This window comes from Mastigoproctus giganteus, chromosome 4 (genome assembly GCF_048544385.1).
Source record: "Mastigoproctus giganteus isolate SK-2022 chromosome 4, ASM4854438v1, whole genome shotgun sequence".
Lineage (NCBI taxonomy): Eukaryota > Metazoa > Arthropoda > Arachnida > Uropygi > Thelyphonidae > Mastigoproctus > Mastigoproctus giganteus.
In genome coordinates this window covers 108,110,854-108,135,308 of record NC_143578.1, presented here as the reverse complement: position 1 = coordinate 108,135,308, position 24,455 = coordinate 108,110,854, and the positions used below count along the sequence as shown (strand labels likewise).

The 24,455-nt window shown below is 37.0% G+C and overlaps 1 protein-coding gene across 2 annotated transcripts in view; it reads right to left on the bottom strand.

Moving 5' to 3' along the window:
• Use1 (Vesicle transport protein Use1) overlaps window positions 1–23,992 on the bottom strand; it is a 128,850-nt gene extending 104,858 nt beyond the window's left edge. The window contains exons 1-2 of one of the 2 annotated variants that reach the window (XM_090371726.1): window positions 23,611–23,992; window positions 16,410–16,462 (exon numbers count right to left, since the gene is read on the bottom strand). In XM_090371726.1, coding sequence (XP_090227852.1) covers window positions 16,410–16,462; window positions 23,611–23,712 — 155 coding nt within the window. In that variant the 5' untranslated portion in view covers window positions 23,713–23,992. The remainder of the gene's footprint in view (window positions 1–16,409; window positions 16,463–23,610) is intronic. The other variant, XM_090371727.1, reaches the window with a different exon arrangement.
• Window positions 23,993–24,455: the final 463 nt, after the last annotated feature.

Below are 24,455 nucleotides of genomic sequence, written 5' to 3'. Positions count from 1 at the left end.
TGGAAGAAACTCGTTCCTTCCTTTTTTCGGGATGACAACAATGCAGTGCAAGCCGCTGAAGAATCAGAAGCAACTGCGGCCATGCAAGAAATCATTTTGATGGCGGAGAACCTCGACACAGAAGTTGATGAGGCTGATGTGGAAGAGCTTGTGAAGGATCACGATGACGAACCAACCGTGAAAGAACTCAAAACACTCAGTGAACAGGAAGCAAAAGAGAGAAAAGGAAATTTCACTTGAAGAAGAAGACAGGGAAAAAGGGCCGATAAAAGAAATTTTATTCGATTGGAGAAGGTGCAGTCTGCTTGTTTAAAATGGCACCCCAACACTGCTGTTGTAACTAGAATGGCAGACTTGTTTAACAACACTACTATGCATCACTTCAAGGCTATCTTGAAAAAGAGGGAGAGACAGTCCACCCTTGATCAATTCCTCATCCCCATTCAAGCCAAGAGGAGAGGAGAAGAGAAAGGGTAGAACAAGATAAATAAAACATCCTTCTAACATCTAAGGCTCAGTGAAATGTATGTACTCATTATGTATTTTGTAATTTCGTTTGTTATATGGTAGAATACAGTAAAGTCAATAATACTGTGTATTTCTCTCCGACAACGAATTAATCAATTTTCCATAAACTTATATGGAAAATATTGACCCGCAATTCGATGATGGATTATAGTCGAATTGCAAGGCACCACTGTAGTAATATTGCCCCAGACATTAGATAATATGTCTCAATGAAGAAGACATAACAGATGCCACTGTTCTCATTTGGAGCCATGGATAGATATGATGAATAATGATGAACATCAACCAAACAGACCCTAACATCCAATTCAAAATAGCATCTAACAATCACTCTCCTTTCCTGGATATGCTTATACAGAGAATGAATTGCAGAATTGTGACAATTCTGTGATTTTTTTTTTCAGCCAAAAAAAAAAAAAACTCTTCTGGAACAGCAACTGTTATACAGAAAACTCTTCTCGTATCATATGCAAGATAAACTCACACATGATACAAGTTGTTTATCTTGTTTGTTAGTGTAAATTCTATAATTCTGACTTCCCAAATTATCAAACCCACACATGAAATTGAATAGTATACTGAAAATTAAACTCTGAAAATTAAAAGCTCTTTTATATTTATTTATATGGTTAATTATTACCAGTGTATTGAAGCAACATAAAAACACAAGAGATAAATTACCGAGTGATTAACAGTTATGAATGTTTGCCTTATGACCGCTGTGCATGCAAATTCCATTAATCCTACAACCATAATTTTCCAATTTAAATTTATGTCCCCTTTTTGTCTGGGAAACAGGATGCCACAGCATTTAATTTATTTAAAAAGGTGACCGACTAAAATATTTAAAGCTTTAAACACTTCAGTCAGGTCTTCATGCAGTTCAATCCACTCCTTGAAAATTCCTACTTTCCAGATGCTGCAATTTCCATAACTCAAATCTTTCTTGGTAGAGACTATCCTTCTCAAAATCAACTCAAATCTTTCTTGGGGGGAGACTATCCGTAGAAATCTTCTTTATCTTTTGGTTTTTAGGAGCATTAGCAACTAAGGCCATATTGCTCCAGTGATGTGCAGTGGTCATTCCCTGACCTTTCTGCATCCTCCATATTTGGTGGTCACGGGCTCAAACCCTGATCTAATCAAGAAGCGTGTGCTACACACTGCTGCTCCTGCCCACCTGGCTACAGAGGTGCCCTTGGTAGAAAGATTATCCTTCTATGCCCATTACTAATCTTATTGCCTCTTCTCTGTAACTGTTCCAAAAGACCTACACCTTTCCTAAAATGAGGTTTCCAAGCCTATATGCATTACTCAATATACAGTTAACAACTGCTGTCTTCAAAGAAATAATCATCTCTTTGTTTCTGCTGGCAAGTTCCAATATATTCCTGGAACTTTCCTGATGGGACAATCTAAACATGCAACTTTTTCAGGAGCCACTAAGTGGAACTTTCTTTATTGATTAAAAATTGTTTTTTTTGATTCGAAATTACTAGTGTAGTTATTTTTATGCAATTCTCTAAATAAGCTGGCAAATTTGTTCATTACTTGGCATTTGTAATTGCTCAAGAAACCACAGTTGACTTCTACCCCATTGTGTTTTATGGATAAGAACATTTGAATACAGTGTAACTTCCCTTTAACGGACAGCCATGGGGAACAAAAATGTTTCCATCAGTTTTCGGGAATTATTTTTGAACCTGATTATTTCCGTGTTGCCAAAATTGTTTGAGCATTTCATTTTTTTCCCTTTAGGATGTTGCTTACCTGCGTCTTCCCGATTTTGAATTTTGCAGCGAGATTGCGAATACTATTTTTTTGCTGATCATACGCATTAATGAGTTCGACTTTATCTTTTAAAGTTAAATGTTTACGAGAAGACATTGTGCACTTCACACGACACTGAACAAAACTGGAAACTGAAAAGACAAAAGGCCGACCAAATTTCCCCCCCCTCTGCACACACTGAATTCATCAGAAGTTTAACACGTGCCTTAAAATTCTCGAAAAAGGATTTAGAACCGCAACGTAAACCTTGATAAAATTCAGAAAATCGGAAATAGAAAATAAACACACGATTGAGACAATACGTGTAAGAAAGGTTCCTAGAAAAAGGGCCGTCAGCTCTCCCGCAGTCCGTTATGGGGAGATCAAATTAAGTGCCAATCTAAACGAAACAGTGCAGATTGCCTGTCCGCGTCCGTTACAGAGAATGTCCGCTAGACAGAAGCTGAAAACATGTTAAAACCAAGTGAGTTGGGGAATTTGAAAATGTCCGTTGGAGAAGTTTCACTGTATTTCCATTTGAATAATAATATATGGACGTTTCTACATTTTTGTATCAATGTAATCAGCATCAGAAGAGGCCTATAAACTATAATTTATAGCAATACAAACGTGTTTTAATAACTTGACTTTATCATGCAGTATGTGATGAATGACATTAATTTTTGTAAAGCTTTTGTATGAGCGATTTGGCATGAATATAGGTTCTAATTAATAGGTTGGCATTTTTGTTTCAGCAAAGAAATTTTATTTTTAGTAAGGCTATAACTAATTTAAAACTGTTCAAACTTAAACTTGATAGCGTAATATATATAATAAAATATGCTACTTGTGCAATGTTTGCAGACCTATCTGGAACAGGACATGACACAGCTAGACAGAAGCTGAAAACACATTAAAACCAATGGAGGTGAGTTGGGGAATTTTAAAATGTCCGTTGGAGAAGTTTCACTGTATTTCCATTTGAATATATCATTTGAATAATAATATATGGACGTTTCTACATTTTTGTATCAATGTAATCAGCATCAGAAGAGGCCTATAAACTATAATTTATAGCAATACAAACGTGTTTTAATAACTTGACTTTATCATGCAGTATGTGATGAATGACATTAATATTTGTCAAGCTTTTGTATGAGCAATTTGGCATGAATATAGGTTCTAATTAATAGGTTGGCATTTTTTTTGTTTCAGCAAAGAAATTTTATTTTTAGTAAGGCTATAACTAATTTAAAACTGTTCAAACTTAAACTTGATAGCGTAATATATATAATAAAATATGCTACTTGTGCAATGTTTGCAGACATATCTGGAACAGGACATGACACACAAGGGGGGGATGTCTTTGCATGTGTTCAGTGCAAGAAAGTAGGCGAGAACTCATCATTCTGATGGACATTTATTGGAGATTGAAAAGCAGGTGGATGTCCTTGAAGGAATCAAAATGGGGAGGACATCAAGCTCTCAGCTGACCAACTCAACTCCAGCACTGTCAAGGCAGAATGCACAGAAGACAGTTATTTTTGTTAACCTATTGTCAGAAAAACAAAAAAATATATTGTGAAAAAGAATAGGTGAAACAGATGACGATGTAGAACAGATAACATTTTTTTAAGGTTGCAGAAGGTGATATTGTTGTACACATGGACACAAATGATATTAAGAGCAGATGTGAGGACTTAAGTAAAGGGCAATGTTGGAGGGGGGGGGGGAGAGAAGTTAAAATCACTGGACATGTAGGATAAATTTGAAGGTGTCTGCAATCCAACATGATACAAAAAAGTACATGCTGAGAGCCTTGTCAATCAATTCTGCCCTGAGAGAAAGAGAGAGACTGTGCAAGACTCATCATGTAGAATTTTTCTCAGTGTGGTCTGTGCTTGCTAACAAGAGTTTTTACAGGGATGGGGTACATATAAATAGAAAGGGTGCAAGAATATTCTCTGATGCTATTGAGGCAGCATTAGGTGGGTCAGAAAACTTCTAGCTTGGGGGATACACAGACTAACAGATTAACTAGAGCTGCAGGCAAAAGGTTTGTTTGTTTGTTATTTGGTTTTTAGGAGCATTAGCAACTAAGGCCATATTGCTCCAGGATATGTGGTGGTCATTCCTTGGCCTTTCCACATGCTCCGTATTTGGTGGTGACGGGCTCGAACCCCAGTCTAATCAAGAAGCTGCTCCTTCCCACCTGGCTACGGAACAGGCAAAGGTGAAAGTGATTCTTGAACTGCTTCTACTGGAACATACATCAGCTTGGAAAGCAAGTTGGGGATTAAGCCCTACTGTAAGGGTAATTAAGAGTAAGAACAGTGACATGCTAAGAACATAGGAAATAAATTTAATGAATTTGAAATACTGATTAAGCCATCAAATGCAGACACTGTGGGGATATCAGAGACATGGTGTCACTCAGACATAAGGGATGCAGAATTTCAATAGGGGAGTACAATGTATACAGAAATGACTTTTTTTTTTTAATTTATTATATTAAGTAGTCGCAGCCAATTTTTCTGGCAATCCCCACCACCTATTTACATAGATAATATCATACAAATACAGATATAGTATCACTGGTTATTGCTACTGGACACAAGTTATCCAGCAGCACAAGGAGCTCTTCATTAAAAAACACAAGAAATAGCATCAGGAACTGTAGAAGTTCAGTAACAACCAGTACAAGGAGATACATGACCCATTCTGATCTGTTCTCTTTTTGTGTTGGTACCAAAAGCTGCAACCTAGTCTATTCTCTGATCATTAGCATAAGAAGTCTTTTGATCATGCAGTAGTTCAGTCAGGCAGCTGCATTATGACACTATAGTAACACACATTCCCTGGTCATTAGCACAAGAAATCACTTGAACATGCAGTGGTTCAGTTACATTTGCAATAGTCACAATGCAGCACACAGACACGATAAATCAGTAGTCACGGTGCGGTATAAGAAGCTGCCAACAGGAGCAGTTTAGCCATAACATGTTTCAAGGTCCAAGAGCAAATCCACAAACTGTTGAATACCATGATCTTTACTGTCCAGCAACATGGTCCTCATTCATTTGGAATAAGCTTCCCACCATTCCTTCCCACTAATCATTTGAAACACTGACCTAGCATAAGTTTGAAATGCAATGAAATCAGCCTCAACTAGAATCAGAGAACTATCACTGCCTTCCTCAAGTCTGGCTAAACTAGTGGCGGCAGAGATCAAATCCTGCTTTAGGTCTGTGTATTTTCCATAGCCGAGTGGTCAGGAGCAGGAGTGCAGTAGCACATGCTCTTTGTGTAGACTGGGGTTCAAGCCACCGACTGCTAAATACAGCCGATCCGCTGTATTTAGCATGGCAGATTATGGTCCATTTCCCTCAGCATAAATTGTTGAGGAGGCTTCCATCCTGCAATGGGTTGATAATGGCTGCAGTTTACCTTTTATTCTTGACAGTAATACATGACATGCTCCCATGTTTCCTCCAGTCCATAACAACATGTAGTGCTATCAGAAATACCCAACTGATTGAGTTTTGTTAAATGAGCCATGTTGTTGTTAGCAAGAATGTATAATGTAAATTAGGTTTAAACCATTTTGTCCTATTATATGCTATGTTTCCTACATTTGGGAAAAATTTTCAAGTAACAGCACCTTTAACATTTTCAGTCCAAATTCACTGCCATTATCTATTCCAATGATCCCAAAGCTTTTCTTTCTCCTTCCATGGAGCATTCGCTATATCAAATGCTAAGGCCTTGAAATATGTTCAAAACCCCAATGTATACAGTAGAACAGACTTCTAAAGATTAGATGAAAATGTAATGGCATTTTTCCACCTATTACCTGAAGTGCCTACATTGCCACCATCCTACAAACCATAGTAATATTTAGTGGATTGCCCTCTGCATTGAGCCAAGTTTCCGCACAACACTCACAGACTACTCACTGGAATCAAACTGAGCATGATATACCGGGTGTCCGTAAATGATGTTTCCGATTTTGATATTTTTTTTTATTCAGAATTACTTCAAGCTACACTCATGAAACACATACCAGCTGAAAAAGCAATTCCATAAGTTTTATGAAGGTACATAAAGTCATTGGTAAATTCAATGTGGGCATCATGAGTAACTCAAACGATATCATAGCAATATTCAATCTCCTGACACACTGTGCTTCATTTCACGATCAATTTTACCAAAGGCCTCTGTGATCCATGACTTCAGCTCCTGCAGTGTCGTTGCATTGTTCTTCACATAACCCTACAAAAAGAAATCCATTGCCTTCAGATCAGCCAACCTCAGAGGCCATTCCATGTGGCCTCCACACCCAGTCCAACTGAGGACGATGGTCGTACAGGTATGACTTCACTTCATTATGAAAATGGGGAGGGGCACCATCTTGTTGATAAATCACATCTATAATGTCCTCTTGCAGCTGTGGCATTAACCATTCATTGACCATGTCCAAGTAGATGACCCAGTCACCGTCGGTTCGATGAAGAAGGGCCTGTACAGCTTTTCTTGAGACATTGCCACAAAAAATGTTAACTTTGAGACTGTCCCCTTCATGTTAAAAAAACTCATGGGGATTTTCACTACCCAAGCTTTGTAAATTGTGTCAATTCACTCATCCCGATAAGTGGAAGGTAACAACACTATAACAACAGATTTTGTTGCATGAAATAATAACACACAGAATGCTTTCTCCGGCCGGACTGCCATTTTGCCATTCTGTCAAATGTAGTGCTGCGTAGTGGGTAGAATGCAAAACTGGCAGTCGAGTGCCAATTTAAAAAAAAAAAACTTATTGAATTGATCTTTCAGCCGGTATATATTTCATGAGTGTAGCTTGAAGTAATTCTGAATAAAAAAAATATCAAAATCAGAAACATCATTTACAGTCATCCTGTATAATAATTGGGACAAAAATGAAATCATATAAAAGATGCAAAGCTTTGCCATGTATCCCTCCCCAATTCCGATCTTGCAATACTTGATATCATTGCTATAAATTTCCTATAGTCTTGACTCCCACATACAAAATATAGCTGTTGAATGATAGCATGAAGTCCAAAAGTACATCTAGATACTTGCCAGTAGCAGAGTTGCTGTACTACTCGCAAACTTATACCATTTAATTTAACTATTGGTGCCTAGTTTTTGCTAAGTTCATTGCTATATTACTCTTTGAACTGGACACAGTGAGCCCAAGATGTTAACACCAATAATCCACACCTTACATCAGAATTTGTATCTTCTCTCAATTTCCCCTCTGGACCTTCCCTTCCACCAAGATAACAAAGTCATCTGCACAGGCAATCATTGTTACACTAGGTATATCATGATGCAGTCAATCTTCTAATACCACATCAGGTTCCACATCAAGATCTGAACACCGATCTGTGTGGATATCCTTTAACAACCTTACACACTATGCTATCTATGCCTAATCGTACTTTTATAGTTCTTTCCCTAAAGTAGTCCTCAATTATACAATAAATCGTAGATGAATATTTTGCCAATCTTAACATCATTAACATATTGTTCCAATCTATATTGTCAAAAGTGCCAGAAAAATCTACAGAGATACCCAACACATGCTTTCTTGTTTTACCCGGCCAAGAACAGTATGAGCTGCATCTTCTGTTCCATATCCACAGGCAAAACCATACTGTTTTCCAGATACTGGCATATTCTGTCTCATATATTCTGTTATTCTCCTTGCCAGTAATCATTCATATACTTTCCCCAAACCCAGAAGCAGTGCAATTGGCAGATATGAAGTAGGATAATTTTTTAGGTTTAAGGATGATTTTAACAAAACTTTCAGCATTGTATCCTTCCAGGGGTGTGGGAAACATCAGTCCCTTAGACAAATGTTAAACATCGTTAGTAGTAAATTTGGATACAAATGATAAACCTTTTAATAACTTCTCCCTCTAGTAAATCCATTCCTGGCCACCTGTTATTCCTGATTTTGCACACTGCTTGATCCAACTCATCTAAGCTAAACGGTGACTCTCCATGCTATTAAGGTAGTCCCCATTTAACAATATCATCTGCTTATGTTCTAATGAGTCATAAGTGTATGGGGTATTAATCAATCAATGGACCTAGAATCACACAGATTCCTCCAGAGAAAAATATTCCACATTAACCTGTATTATCCCATATGTTATTTCAGCTGATGTTCTTATCTTTCCTGCTGGTGTCCTGTAAACTAGTCCCCAATGGTCATTACCAGCCATTTTAAGCAAGTTCTATAGGCCTCATATTCCTTTTTTGCAATCATATGTACATAATTCCTCTGCATTCCAAAAATTCCTCCTTCAGACTCCTTTCTTCTGCACTCAGCCCTTTCTTCACTTACTGAGATTTTCTCCTTTCTTTATGCATTGACTTCCACTCTCGCTTAAAAAGCATATTAAACATAAGGCAGTGCATCCGGTCAACATGGGTGGCCAGCACAATGTTGAGTCAGTTTGATGTGACAAACAATGGGAAAACAAAAATGAGAGTAGGAGTGTGTTATAGGACTAACGATTGTGATAAGTATAACAAACAACTATACAGAGAAACAGACTGAGCAAGTAAACCAGAATGTCCTATAATGGGTATTTTAAATTTTCAGATATTGATGGAAACTTGTGGGTAATTATAAAAACCTTTATAATTGTAATTATAAAATATTATAAAAACCTTTCTCCTTTACAGGATTTTTTTCCACCTTGTGAAATACTGGTACCAAGTGGATGGAGTGGTTGGTTTTGTCCAGTTATTATTATTATTGTTAATATTGGTTGAGAAACTCTTACGATCCTACGTGTTTACCATGCCAGTGGTTGACAGGATGATCATTACTTGTTCCACATGCCACACATCTTGCACTTTATTATTATTAGGGCATATGATGTAAGTGGAATTTGAAGAATCTCGAGGAATGTCAGTAATGAACACTTTTTCAAGAAAGGGGTGAACAGAAAGTGGACAAGGAAGAGCCCAAATGGATTAACAACTAATGAAATCAACATCATCCTCACTAACAGAAGATATATCGTGAATGATATTACCATCCTGAACAAGGTAAATGTTGGAAATGATCACAGAATGGGAAGATGCACACTTGATACAGATGTAAGAAAAGAAAGGAAAAAACTGACTCGAGTAAATAATACAAAGGTCTTTGGGATAACAGAAGAGGAGAAAAAGCAGTATGTACTGGAACTTAAGAACAAGTTTGAGCTTCTGCAGACTGCTCAGAACCAAGATATCAACGAGGAATATTACAACTTTCTGAAAGTGATAAAGCCCAAGAAACCTATAAGTAAAAAAAAAAAGAAGAAAAAATTAGTCACGAAATTCTTGTCATGATGAACAGAAAGCAACAAATGATGAACAAGATAAATACTGACAAGGAGAAAATTGAGTATACTGAGTTTTGCAAAGCAATTAGAGACTCAGAGAGGACATACAAAGATTTAACACAAGAAAAGTAGAACAAGCATTAAGGGAAAACAAAGGACTTAAATCAGCAGCCATGAGCAGTAATACAGAAAGACAAATGATACTGAAACTGAAGAATAGCGATGGTGTACTTATAAATAGCAGAGAAGGCATAATTCAAAAGCAGAAGACTACTATAGAGAATTATACAAGGAGTGAGGGAATGATGCCAGCAGTGGGAAAGATGGATCACAAATTAGTAACACATACGACTTACCTGATATCCTTCCTGATGAGGTAGAACATGTGTTGAAGAAAATGAAGAATTAGAAAGCCCCGGGGGAAGATGAAATTATTGTAGAGTTGTTAAAATTGAAAGGAAGAAACAACACAAAAACTGGCAAGACTCTTCACAAACAGCATAAGAAAAGGTGTGATGCCTAAGCAGTGGAATAATGCAAACATAGTTTTGCTGAATATGAAAGGAGATAAATCAGAAATTGGAAATCATAGACCAATTAGCTTGCTATCCCACATCTACAAGTTGTTCACAAGGGTCATTACTAACAGATTAGAAAGAATACTTGATGAGAATCAGCCGAAAGAGCAAGCTCGCTTTAGGACAGGATTCTCAACTATGGATCACCTTCACATAATTTCACAGCTAAGGGAAAGCAAATGAATATAAAACACCATTATGTCTGGCATTTGTGGATTACGAAAAGGCATTTGACTCGCCACAGCATAAGGCAATGTTTCGGGCACTGGAAAGACAAGGCATAGATACCCCATATATTATGATTTTGAAGTAAATATATGAGAACGCTACCTCCTTTATTAGACTAGACTAGACAAAGACAGTATCAAATTTAAAATTGAGAAAGGAGTTCGACAAGGAGACAATATCTCTGAAGTTGTTTACTGCTGCCTTTGAGGGAAGCTTTCAGAAGATTAGACTGGTCACAGAAAGGAGTCAATGTGAATGGAGAGTACTTAAACCATTTACGATTTGCAGATGACATTGTGGACATAAGCCATGATCCCAAAGAATTAGAGGAAAATCTTAATGAGTTATGCAGAGTTAGTAAGAATTTTGAACTAAAGATGAATATGGCTAAAACAAAAATAATGATGAAAAAGTATGCCACAGAAAGGGATATAATGATTGAAAGGAGCAGTAATTGAAAAGGTGGTCTTTATGCTTATCTAGGACAAGTCATTGGCTGTAAGAATGATAAATCGCTGAAGTCGAGAGAAGAATACATTTTGTATGGATAACATTCAGGAAATATAGTCACATAATGAGGAGCAATAGTCCAATTTGTCTGAAAAGTAAAATAATTAACCAATATATACTTACCACCATGACTTATGGAAGTGAAACTTAGGCAGTCACCAAAAGAATGGAAGAGAAGCTGAGAACTACACAGAAAAAAATGGAACAAATTATATTGGGAATCAGACTGCTAGATAAGAAGAAAAACACATGGATTTGGCAGCAAACTCAAGTAAAGTACATTCTTATCAAAACTAAAGAACTAAAATGGTCTTGGACAGGACACATAGCTCAAAGACATGATGACAGATGGACTAAGAAAATAACAGAATGGTACCCAAGAGGAGCTAGACGAAAACCAGGAAGACAATAACAGAGATGGACAGAGACACACCAGACTAGCTTGATAGATTATGGTCCATTTCATGAGTTTGTGAGTAGTAAATGGATGTCCATTGCACAAAACAGAAGGAACTGGAAAGTTGCCTGGAGATGCCTTCATCCTGCAATGGATTGAAAATTGCTGATCATGATGATGATGCAAGTAAGAAAGTGTATAAAGCATCAAGCCAAAAAAATGGGAAAAAACCTCCTGCACCACTTGTCCCATCCTGCAATAATTTGTATAGTTGTTCTTTGAATTTATTCAAAATGCCCACCTCCACAACACCAGATAAAAGTTTGTTCAACAGTCAACCACCTGCTGGCTGAAGCCAAACCTCCTCATATCTATCCTGCAACCACCCTACCTCAATTTGAATTCCCCCCCCTCGCGTGTTGTCTGAGCAAGAGGAAAAGTGCCATCAGCACCGATATTGCTCAATCCATTCAAAGCCTTAAAAAACTCAATTAGACACCTTGCAAGTCCCTAGTATCAATACGCTGCAATTTGCAGAACTGAACCCAATCTTGGTAAAATCGCCCTTTCATTCCCTTCCCCAATCTCATTATCCTTCTCTGTACTCCCAGAGATTTACATCCTTCCTAAAATGAGCCTTCCAGACCTGCATGAAGTACTGAAGATGTGGCCAAACCATTGCCTTATACAATAAAATAATCACTTTCTTGTCCCTGCAACACAAACTTAATGAGCTGTTCTGGTAGCCTGTCTACATTGCTCAGAGAACATCATTCGCTGCATAACTACCACAGGGCTTTTCCAATTCCCACTGCCCTGAATGTAATACCACACAGCTGTTACATTAATCTCGGATTACTGCTATCCATATGCAGTATCTTGCATTTAACAATGTTACACTTCAACTGCCATATTTCAGCCCATCAGCTAGATGTTTAGTTCTTATTGCAGTAGCTTACCCTGATTACCATCATTCGACCTTTGTATCTTCTGTAAATTTATACAATAAGCCTGATATACCATCATCAAGGAGGCCTCCATAGCATAGCCGAGTGGTCAGTAGTGGGAGTGCAGTAGCACATGCTCTTTGAATAGACCAGAGTTCAAGCCACTGACTGCTAAATACAGTCGATGTGGCAACCCACACCAGACTAGCGTGATAGATTATGGTCCATTTCTCCCAATATGGATTTTGCTGAGAAGGCTTCCATCCTGCAATGGTTTCATAATGGCTACAGTTTACCTTTTTAACCTTTCTACCATCATCAATATCATTAATAAATACAAAAAACAACACTGAAGTGTGGGGGACTCCACTAATAACATTAATCCATGAAGAATAGTGTCCATTAATAACCACTCTGTCTTCTCGCACTCAAACATCCCTTTATCCAGAATTTCCCTTAATGTCACTGCTCCAATTTCAACAGCAGTCTTATGTGCAACAGTATCAAAAGCTTTCATGTCTAGATGGTCCTGCATTACTTCTTTAACCAAAGACTCCATTATTTTCCCTTTAACAGAAGTTAAGCTGAGGTCTGTAATTACTCATGTCACTCTTTGATTCTCCTTAGCGAACTGGGGATACTTTTGCATATCTACAGTCCATAGGCACCTCTCCTAATTTCAAAGATGCTCTCATAATTATGGCTAAGGGTTTGCTTACTTTTCTGCCTCCCTTAATATAATTGGATAAATCCCATTCACCCTATCAAAAAAAATCATTTGTCTCCCTGTTAGATTCTAATGAATCTTCTGTCATTCCCCTTGATAAAAATCACATGTGACTGTAGATGCAACATACCTATTCAGTTTGTCAGCAATTTCAGCAAGATCACCAACAGTTAAACCATCATTGTCAAGTGGATAAATGTGATTCAACCCTCCCTTTTACTGTTAATATAAGTAAAGAAGTCTTTGCTGCTTATGGCATTCACTGCCAGACTTCTTGTAATCTGCCTTAGCTTGCCTAACCTCCTTTGTGATTTGATTAAGGACTAGTTTATATCTACCATGGGCTTCTGTATCGCCTGATAATTTATATGCATCCCATGCATTTTTCTTGTCTGCCACAAGCATCATCAGTTCATTTTGACATCCACTAGGTCTAAGCTTGAAACGGTATTTCTTAGCTGGGTATGAAAAGTCTAATAGCATCTATAATTATTTCCCTAAATGCTACCCATTTAGAATTTGCTGTTGGTAACATCATTATATGATCTCACTATGTGGAATTTAAACTGGCTAAGACCACTGTAATCATCCTTAAGAAAGCAAAAGCCCTTCCCTTTACCCTTGACAGTAGTTGTCTTTAAATAAATTTCACATCAGCACATTGTGATCAATGCCACCTAGAGGGTCTCTTACCTGCAGTTCTTAATGCATGAAGAATCGCTGCTGATAATCATATCAAGAGTATTGCTTCCTCGTGTTGCTTCAATAAAATGCTGCTGTAGAAAACACTCATCTAATAAATCCATAAAAGCCTTACTAGCATATGAGTGACCAACCCACAAGTTCCAATCAATATCTCAAAATTTAAAATCCCCCATTATAAGGCATTCTTATTTACTGGCTCAAACTAATTCTTTGTTATATTCATCATCATTGTTAGGGCTATAACACACTTCTACTCTCGTTTTTTTTTTTTTTTTTTGTGATTATGTTACACCAAACTGACCAAACATTGCACAAGCCACCATGTCGACTGGATGCATCCATTGGTTTAATATGCTTCTTAAATAAGAGCATTATCCTCAAACCCCTCCTTTCTGTCTGTCATTTCTGTACTGACCATATTCAAATTTTGCATTCCTTATGACCAAGTAGCACCATGTCTCTGATATCACTACAATGTCTGTATTTTATAACTTGATCGGTACTTCAAATTCATTAAATATATTTAATATGCCCCTAGCATTTGTGTACATGCAAGTATATCCTCACCCATTCTTACTCTAAGTTACCTGAACACAGTCAGTGTATTTGCTTGTTTAATGATGACCAACAGCAGGGCTTGGAATCTTGCTGGAATTGTGGAACAAGCATGCTGCATGTTCCAAAAGAAGCAGTTCAAGAATCACTTTCACCTTTCTAACCCACCTAACACTGCCTTGATAGCATTAGCTAATATTCTTTCAACCTTTCTATTTAAGTGTATCCCATTCTTGTAGATGCAGTCTCTCCTTTTAACAAGAACAGGCCACAGTGAGAAAAATTATACCCCATGATGAGCCTTGCGCAATCTCTCCAGGGCTCAATTGATTGACAAAACAATCATTCACAAACAAGCAAAAACTTTTGTGGATTTATTGGATGACTGCTTTCTACAGCAGCATTTTATAAGAGGAACAAGAAGAAGCTGTTGTTATTTGGTTTTTAGGAGCATTAGCAACTAAGGCCATATTCCGGGGATATGCGGTTGTCATTCCCTGACCTTTCCGCATCCTCCATATTTGGTGGTTACAGGCTCGAATCCCGAGTCTAATCAAGAAGCGTGTGCTGCGCACTGCTGCTCCTGCCCACCTGGCTACGGAAGCGCCCACAAGAGGAAGCAATACTTCTGATCTGATTATCAGCAGCAATTCTTCACATGGTAAGAACTTGCAGGTAAAAGACCCTCTAGGTGACAGTGATCACAGTGTGCTGATGTGAAATTTACCTAAAGATATAATTACTGTCAAAGGTAAAGGGAAGGGGCTTAGCTTTCTTAAGGGTGATTACAATGGTCTCAGACTGATATACAGGGTGTTTCAAGAATGATGGTCAATAATTTGAAGATGAAAAGTACAAACTAAAATAAGCAAAAAAGTACCAGTGAACGTCGTGCCACAAATGAACCGTTATTCAAGATAATGCACATTTTCTGTTAAGATCTGCCACTGACTATGGGAGCACTAGTTTAGCAAAAAGCTGTGAATCCTTTGCTAAGGGTGGTTTTATTAACCATAAGATAATACATATTTAATTTTTGGTTTCAACATCACAGGATTTTACAGATGTTACATGTTACAGGATGTTCTTTCTAACACCCTTTCCTCAACATCAGGTGTAATGCTTCTGGGCCTACCTGCTCGTACTCCATGTGCGAAGCGCCCATGTTCTCTAAGGCATTGATGTATCCTGATGAATGTGCACCTGTTGGGCAGCCTTCAGCAGGGAAATGCTTCTTGGTACAAACATGCAGCCTTGAGTGCACTGCCATTGGCTTTACCATACATGAAGTGCATGTCTGCATACTCTTCATTGCTGTAACCTCTTTCCACGTTGACTATCCTTTGACAAGTACTAATACGCCTGCTATGTCTCAGAGCACTGAGAGAAGGGAAATGGAGAGAATAAGCATAACCTAACCTAAACAAATAAGTCAGCGGTGGATCCCAACTCTGTACAGTTCACCTTGTCAGTGGTGGATCTCAACTAGAAATGTGCAATATCTCGAAAATTGATTCACTAGCCTAGTGAATCATGAAAGTTATGTTTACTAGGCTTTTTTTGCATATTGTAGTCTGTACAGTTCGCCTTTAAATTATTGACCATCGCTTTTGAAACACCCTGTATAAGGGGAAAATTCTATTTATACTCTAGTCACCACCTATTAGCGCAAGGAGTTTGTATTGTCATTATAACCATTTATAGCGGTAAATAACAAAGAAGTAACGATAGGTTGTACATTTTTTTGTGGAAACATGAATTTGAAGGTACAGCACTGACCATTATGCAATCTGTCTAACCCGCCTCTTAACAAAAATTAATGAACACACTCAGAATAAGTGATACTTTCGCAATAGAAAATCAGCTATATGGACTCAGTGCTACATCACATAAAATTCTGGAATTCAGACGCACTTTTCCATTAATTTTATTTGCATATTGTGTCATTTGCAAAGCAGTGAAAATTTAAATTTTTATGCATTTACAAATGCATATCAAGGTTAGTGATCTAACAGAACATTCATACCATAATTTTTTTAAAATAAGGATATTGATATTTTTACATAAAAAAATAAATGTTTTACTTACCATGTGTTCATTTTTTTCAATTCTATAAGCTTCTCTTCTAATGCCACTACATACTGAACAAATAAGCAGTGAATAAATATAATTATAATTACTTAATTGTTTTTTGATGAAATAATTAGAAACAAATTCAATAGCTATTAATTGAGCACAACTCAGAAAATTATCTGATTAATCTAATGAACTGATCTGACCTTAACAGGCCAAAGGGATTTGGATATGGCAAGGAATTACATAAACCAGCATTTTTCATATTAAACTGTCAACTGTTATGAATTCAGACAGACAGACAGAGAGAGAGAGAGAGATTTCATGTTGAATAACACAAACTAATTAATCATGACTCAAATCAAGTGAGACGATTGCTTTGATCTTTGACGTTTTTCTTCAGACAAGTAAAATAACCACATGGCACTTTCATTCATAAATAAGAAGTAACCCCCCCCCCACCAAATATGTGCAATCATGTAAATGTAGTTATATATATACATATGTGCTTTTGAGTGTGTCGGTTCCTCGTATGTGATCTCATGCATATGATTTGTCCTCGTGTAGGTGGGTAGATATGAAAGTCCATATGGATGTTTGTGTTTTGTTGTATATATGGATTTATATTGGTATGATATTTATCAGCATGTGTGAGTGCTTATGTATTAAAAAAAAATTGTCCTTTGTGTGTGTATTCCTGCCCTTTTCTCTGCCCCCTCCCTCTTCTCAGCACTGCAGACTACTTCTCCTTCATTAAACTCAAACTAAAACTAAATTAAACTATACCCAACTTTTATCATCAGAGGGCTTTGCTTCTATACTACATATGTTATAAAAACTCGTGCTAAAGAACTATTTGGCCCACTAAACACACATCAATTGGGAGCACAGAACTTTACTAGCCCCCATACACTTAATATAAACTCATCCAATATAAACTTTTACATGGCATCCACCAAACCTCCAAGGATACACCCTATGGCCTCCGAGCTCATCCTATTAGGACTCCTAAGGAGGAAGTCCGAATTGCAGAGCCTGATGAACAATCACACTCTCACTTTCTCTCTCAGAAACTACAGAGTAACACGACACCTACTAAATCTAGTTCCCACTAGGAACAGCTACTCCCCTGAAGAACCAGCAAATTAATCACTTCAAGATTAAGTGCTTAAAGACATCCTCAAAGAGGAGAAGAGTGTGTCACTAAAAAAATGGTACTAGATATTGATGCCGTATGGACTGACATGGAAAATATAATTCATAATCTACAAATTCAGAATGCGTCTTTAAAGGCAAAACTTGAAAAAAAGGAGAGAGCTCAGGCTTGCCAACCTCTAGCTGGCCATGGAAGCTTTGCCAAGTCACAGCTAGATATATACCAAACACTGATTCTGCATCCAGAATCAGTGTTTGGTGTATATATATAAGCACCAAATAAAACCACCAAGAAAGACTCAGCAGCACCATAACCTAGATGATGAGCACATCTAGGTTCAGTAACCTAGATGTGCTTATCATCTAGGTTACTGAACAGTAGACTGTCAAGACAAGTGAAAAGCTCAAAAACAGTATCATTGTAAACCTCAAGGATGACATGAAAAATGTCCACATAAGAAAGATAAAAAAGAAAGACAAAAGAGACATAAGAGAGGCATATGAAAGACAAAAGAGTGATAACTGAGAGGGCATCCTCCAATGGCTTGCATACATTCAAGGAATGTAAAAAAACTTGAAGAGCTTCATTTAAATGGAGGCACACCTCCATTCAAATGCCTGGCCATACCATGATACTGTACAATGTACCAAAAGAATTAACCAAAGAGAAAATTCTTGATGCCATTTTCCTAAAAAACTTGCAGGATCTTGACTTTACAAGGGAAAATGTCAACAAAATCCATAAAATTTAGATTTTCCTCCAAACTCAAAGAAAGAGATTCCCCAAACTGGATGTTGGAAGTCACTGGTGAGATTAGACAAACCTCTATTAATCAAGATAACACAATATACATGCAATGGACAGCTCACAAAATTAAAGATTTTATAGTGACCTCCAGGTGTTTTAAATGCCTGGGATATGGCCACTGTGCTGGCACTGGCCACAGGTATTCTAAATGTCCTAATAAAAGCCAAACTACACAATGCCCTAACTGCAAAACAAGAAAACAAAATCATGACATTCATACAGAGACAAAGTGCCCAGAATACATAGAAGTAAGAGAAACTGTCAAGCCCAAAACCAACTATGGATAATAACAATCTATATAGAAGTATAACACAGCTAAGTTACATACAACTCAATTGCCAAAGCTCACTATCTGTGTAGAATCAAATTGGGCAATTCTGTTTGAAAAGAAAATCCAGATACTTCTACTGCAAGAGCCCTACATGTACAAAGAGGCCATAAAGGGATTCCCCTCGTGTGGCAGGGTGATTCCCTCTCAGATTGTTATTTCTAGGCAGGATGGTAATTCTGTGGCCCAGTGCTGGGCAGCCAGGGATGTCAATTCTGCCATTCCATCTCCACTATTCTTTTCTTATTTATAAAGGGCCAAAATCCAGCTCATCCTAAAGAAACCATCGTACATTTGATATCAAAATAAGGTCAAAACAACATTTTGAATGCAAATACATAGTTTATATGTTTTTTCTCAAACTGTGCCCAAGGGCCACAAAGAACCCAAGAAAGAACAGAGTGCCACCTGTTCGGCTTTCATCCAGATAGTTTGATAATGTTCAGTAAAATTTATGAAATTGAAGGTATATTTTTTTTTTTTTACCAATTGTCATGGAATAAAGATTGTTTGCATTTCAATTATTAATGGAATCAACTATTAAAATTGATTAGCAATATGAAATCCGAGGCCTCATAAATCTTTTAAATTTTTTTTATTCTCTCTCACATTTTTATCTGTTCCTATCAAAGGCACTGGGTTCTTATCCTTTAACATTTCAAAGCAAGAATGAACAGATCCATTACCCACAAAGAAAGGAATTCTTGGACATTTGTCAGCCCACTGTTCTGGTTGTAATCCTCCACAGTCAAGACTCATGAATGAAGGTGCACTCACTTTCCTATCATAATATTAACAAGTAACAACTATTTATATATGTCACTATCAATTCGTCGTGAGAAACTTATTGTTACCTGCAAGTCAATTATAAAAATATAACCAACTCAAAGTAAAAATAAATATTATATTAATTTTATTTTTTTTAAATATGAATTATTCATAAGTTTTATTCTAACCCTTTCTAAAAATGAGAGAAAACGGCAACAAATTCAGCCAAAGGAGATTATGCAGCTATAACAAAGAATGGGAAAAACATTGAGTGACAGAAAGAAGATGTCAAACTCAACCTAACCAGGCAAAATGGTCTACTGACATCCCACTTTCACAATCAAGTGGGATGTCTTGAAAGCAGTCAAAAAACATTAGATTCTGCCACTCACAGGCAGAATGCATCACAAAACAAAACACACCTATTAAAGTCATTTTTCATCTTGTAAAACTGATGAAAAAAATTACATATTGGCAGAAATAACAAATGTTTACCACAGAAATCAGCATCTTCATTCTTATTTAGCAATGGTCTGTGGAATGAAAGGAGCATGAAAAGTTTTCTGCTGATTGGAAAACACAAAAAAAAAAAGGAAAAAAAAAAGGTCATGAAGAATTAGAGCTGTTACCATTTGTCAAAATGTATTTGATCCTTTTTCTGTGAATGTTTTGTTTGAAGAACTTGGATCAGGTTACTTTTCAATTGCAACTGACACTTGAAATAAAGGTAACAGAAATTTATTTCCACTCAATTCATTTTAAGCCTAGTTTAAGAGAACATAACCACATACTAGAATTTTATGAAGACTCAAGTGAAACAACTCTTGCAAATTATCGAAAATTTACCTAAATTTTAGAAAAATATAATTTAAAACTCTAATATGTCTTCATATTCTACTAACAATTCCACTGTATATTATAGAAAAAAATACTATTCTGCATTTGTACAACTGAAAAAGTCAGTCCCTAACCTAGATGCTGCAAACTGTAACTGCCATATAATTAACAATACTGGTAGATTCACCTCAAAATCTTTAACAATTCAAATTTACAATGAGGTTTCATCTTTGCAAATAATGTAGAATCACTTAATTTTTATGAATCTGTAGAATTTGAATGGCTGAAAATAATAATATTAATGGCAAATGATGCAAGAAAGCAAGATTATATAGCATCAGCAAAAAAAAAAACAACTAATATGGTTCACCCATCTGTACCCTCCAAGAATTTGTCTAGTCCATACACTGGCTGAAGGCAAACTTCTGCACATTATTCTGCAACATTTCTTCAACTTGAATTTATGCCCCCTCACATGTCGTCTCAGCAGGGGGAAGAATGCCATTAACGTTCAGCTTACTCGATCCATTCAGGGGTTAAACCACCTCTATCAGATTTCCTTGCACGTGCTAGTCTCGGGATGCTGCAATTTGCAGAACTGAAGCCTTTCTAGGTAAGAGCACCCTTTTGTTCACTAAAATTAGTAGCCCTTCTCTGCACCCGTTCCACCAGATCTACATCTTTCCAAAAGTGAGGCCTCCAAACCTGTATGCAGTACTCAAGATTTGGCATAGCCATGACCTTATACAAAAGGATAATCACCTCCTAATCCCTGCTAGCAAAGTTTCTGTACATCAATGACAAAATGAGCTGTCCTGGTAGCACATCTGCACTGCTCAGGGAAATTCTTATCTGATTGCACAATTACCCTCAGATCTTTTTCATTCTCTATTACCTTGAGTGTACTACCACACAGTTCATAAGTTACTCTGAGGTTACTGCTACCCATATGCAGTATCTTGCATTTGTCAACTTTACATTTTGACTGCCATTTTTAAGCCAAAAAATGCAATTTTCCTAGATCTTGTTGCAGTAGCTCGCCCTGATGACTGTCGTTAACCACCCTGCCAACTTCTGTATCATCTGCAAACTTAGACATTATGCCTGATATACTTTATATCATTGATAAATATTGAAAACAACAATAGGCCCAGCACTGAACCCTGGGGAACTCCGCTAATAATATTAGTCCACAAATAGTGCCCACTGATAATTATTGTCTTCTTACATTTAACCATCCCTTTATCATTTATGTTCAACAGTATCAAAAACATTGTGAAATCCAAGTACATGATGTTAAAATTATTTTTTGCATCCAGTTCCTTGGTCATGCATCAGAGTAACCTATCAGATTAGTTAGACAAAACCACCCCTTAACAAATTCAGGTATGCAGTTATACTCCAGATCGGTGTTTCTCAACCTTTTCGTTGCTGCGGAACACTTTTAAAGACGCCAATATTTTGCAACACACTACGATCACTACTATACTCATATATTCACAAATGGGAAGTTATTCTGTTGGATATATTTAACAATACACTTACTATTTGTATAGTACAGGTGAACAGATCTAGCTAGTACTAGGAATCAAAATGTGACATCACATTGACCGTCACAGAAGGCACAGAAAAAATAAACGAATTTTTTATTTGAATTAATTTTCATTATAAACTTAGATTTATTAATTTTTTTTTTAAATTTGTATTTTCTGTGGCATTCTTGAAGCATACTAGCAGCACACAGGTTGAGAAACACTGTTCCAGATTATGGGTACAACTCGGCGGAAGTGGTTTCTTTTGCTTGAAAGAAAGAATGGAAGACTACTGTACAAATTAGAGCAGAATGGTATTAAGGGTAAGTTGCTACAATGGATAAAAGAATGGTTGAGTGGGAGAAGACAGAGGGTGGTAATCAATGGGCGTTGCTCTTTGGGAATTAATGTTATTAGTGGAGTCCCACAGGGTTCGGTGTTGGGTCCACTGTTGTTTTGTATATCTATCAATGATACTGATGAAGGTATATCAGGCTTAGTGTCAAAGTTTGCAGATGATACAAAGGTTGGCAGGATTGTTAATGACAGTAATGGCAGTGTGCTACTGCAATAGGATCTAGAAAATTTGGGCAGATTCGCTGAGAAGTGGCAACTGAATTTTTAACATTGAAAAATGCAAAGTACTGCATATAGGCTCAGAGAAACATACCAACTGTGTGGTACTACACTTATGGTGGTAGAAAATGAAAAAGCCCTAGGGGTAATTGTGCAGTCAGATATGAAGTTTTCTGAACAATGCAGACACGCTGCCAGGGCAGGTCATGGGGTGTTGTCAATGATATACAGAAATTTTGCTAGCAGGGAAAAGGAGGTGATTGTCCCTCTGTATAAGGCAATCGTCAGGCCATGCCTTGAGTACTGCATACAGGTCTGGAGGCCTCATTTTAGGAAGGATGTAGATTTGCTTGAGTGTGTACAGAGAAGGGTAACAAGATTGGTGAGGAGAATGAAGGGCTCCTCTTACCAAGAGAGACTAAGGTTCTGAAAATTGCAGCAGCTGGAGACTAGACACCTGCAAGGTGACCCGATTGAGGTGTATAAGGCCTTGAATGGGTTGAGCACACTGAATTCTGATGGGATTCTTCCACTTGTTCAGATTACAAACCTAAGGGGGCAAAAATTCAAATTGAGGAAAGACAGCTGTAGAATAGATGTGTGGAAATTTGCCTTTAGCCAGCGGGTGGCTTAATTACTGGAAAAAACTTCCATCTGTCATTGTGGAAGTTGATAGGTTAAATAAATTTAAGCAGGAACTGGACAAACATTTAGGGGGAATGGTTGTGTGAATTTTCTTTTTTTTTTTTTTTTTTTTTTTGGCTTATGCTGCATAAGCTCATATGCTTGCTTCCTTGTATCACATGCTACGATTACCACTACTATATTACTTTTCTTTCACTAAAAAAACGGCGTCACTAAAAAAAAAATAAATAAATTAGCCTCGGGGGCGAAGTGTTCGGTAATGATGCCAGAAAAGGTGGTAACCACGAATAATGCCCACTCGAAACTGTGAAGACACTGAATAATTTCGTTAAGTTTTGGGTTCACAAAAAAGTCACTATACTGAGTACTGGTTGAGAATAAAAACACACAATTTCCTCCTTTCAACTTGGAGTAACTGATGTATTGTTGCCTCTATTCGTTTCTATTTTTTTATTATCTCGCTGTTAAATATTAAAATAAAAAAGTAGGTTTCTTGCAATTCAGAAAAACTGGCGAAAACCTCACTTCTACGTTACAATATGCTGCTACTATATAATAATGCATTACCTTTTCAAACCTCCAACTTTTAGACTGCTTCCCCGATACCATTAATTCACACTGTGCCAATAACCGACAGAAGTTTATTTCTAATCTTGAGAGTGGTGCCATTGCAATAAATTAGAAATAATTAACTTCGTATATGGGAAAGCACTATATACTAAAAAAGCATGTCATGTACTCCTTACTACAATAATAATAATTCTCAGACTACCGAAGAATACAGTCAGCAAAAAAATGCATAATTATTTTACTAGCACATGATAAATTGGTAGTCCTGCTATTAGTACAATAAGTCAAAGTCACCGGCAGCTCCACAGAGAAGTAAGTATACCGTAGTAGATAGTCAGCTCCAACCTGGCGTGAATCGTATTCGGACAGACATTTCCAACTTGACTGAGCATGCGCGACAATGACTATTCACTGTACTGGCAATGTACTGCATACGTGCATATATATTTTTTTAATTTTCAGAAAGAATAAAAAAAATTCCTGACTACATAAGAATTTTATTAGAAAAATAAAAGTAGATAGTTATAAAAAAATGGACAAGCCCATATCTTTTTTTTTTTTCGTTTTCACAAACAATAAAACAATTTCTTGACTACATAAGATTTTGATTAGCAATAAAGTGACCCTGTTGTACAATAACCACTCTCTCTTGCATTGCTCACCATTGGTTACCAAAAAGAAATGTTTTTGTGAACAATATCTTGTTTATTTGCCACTTTTGAAAGTTCGGCAAGATTTGTCATTCGGCCCATTGTAGTGTTCACAGTCACTGAGTCCGCAAGAAATCCAATAAGCCACGCCATCAGCAAAAAAATCTCGACACAACCCTGGATCTTTTGATT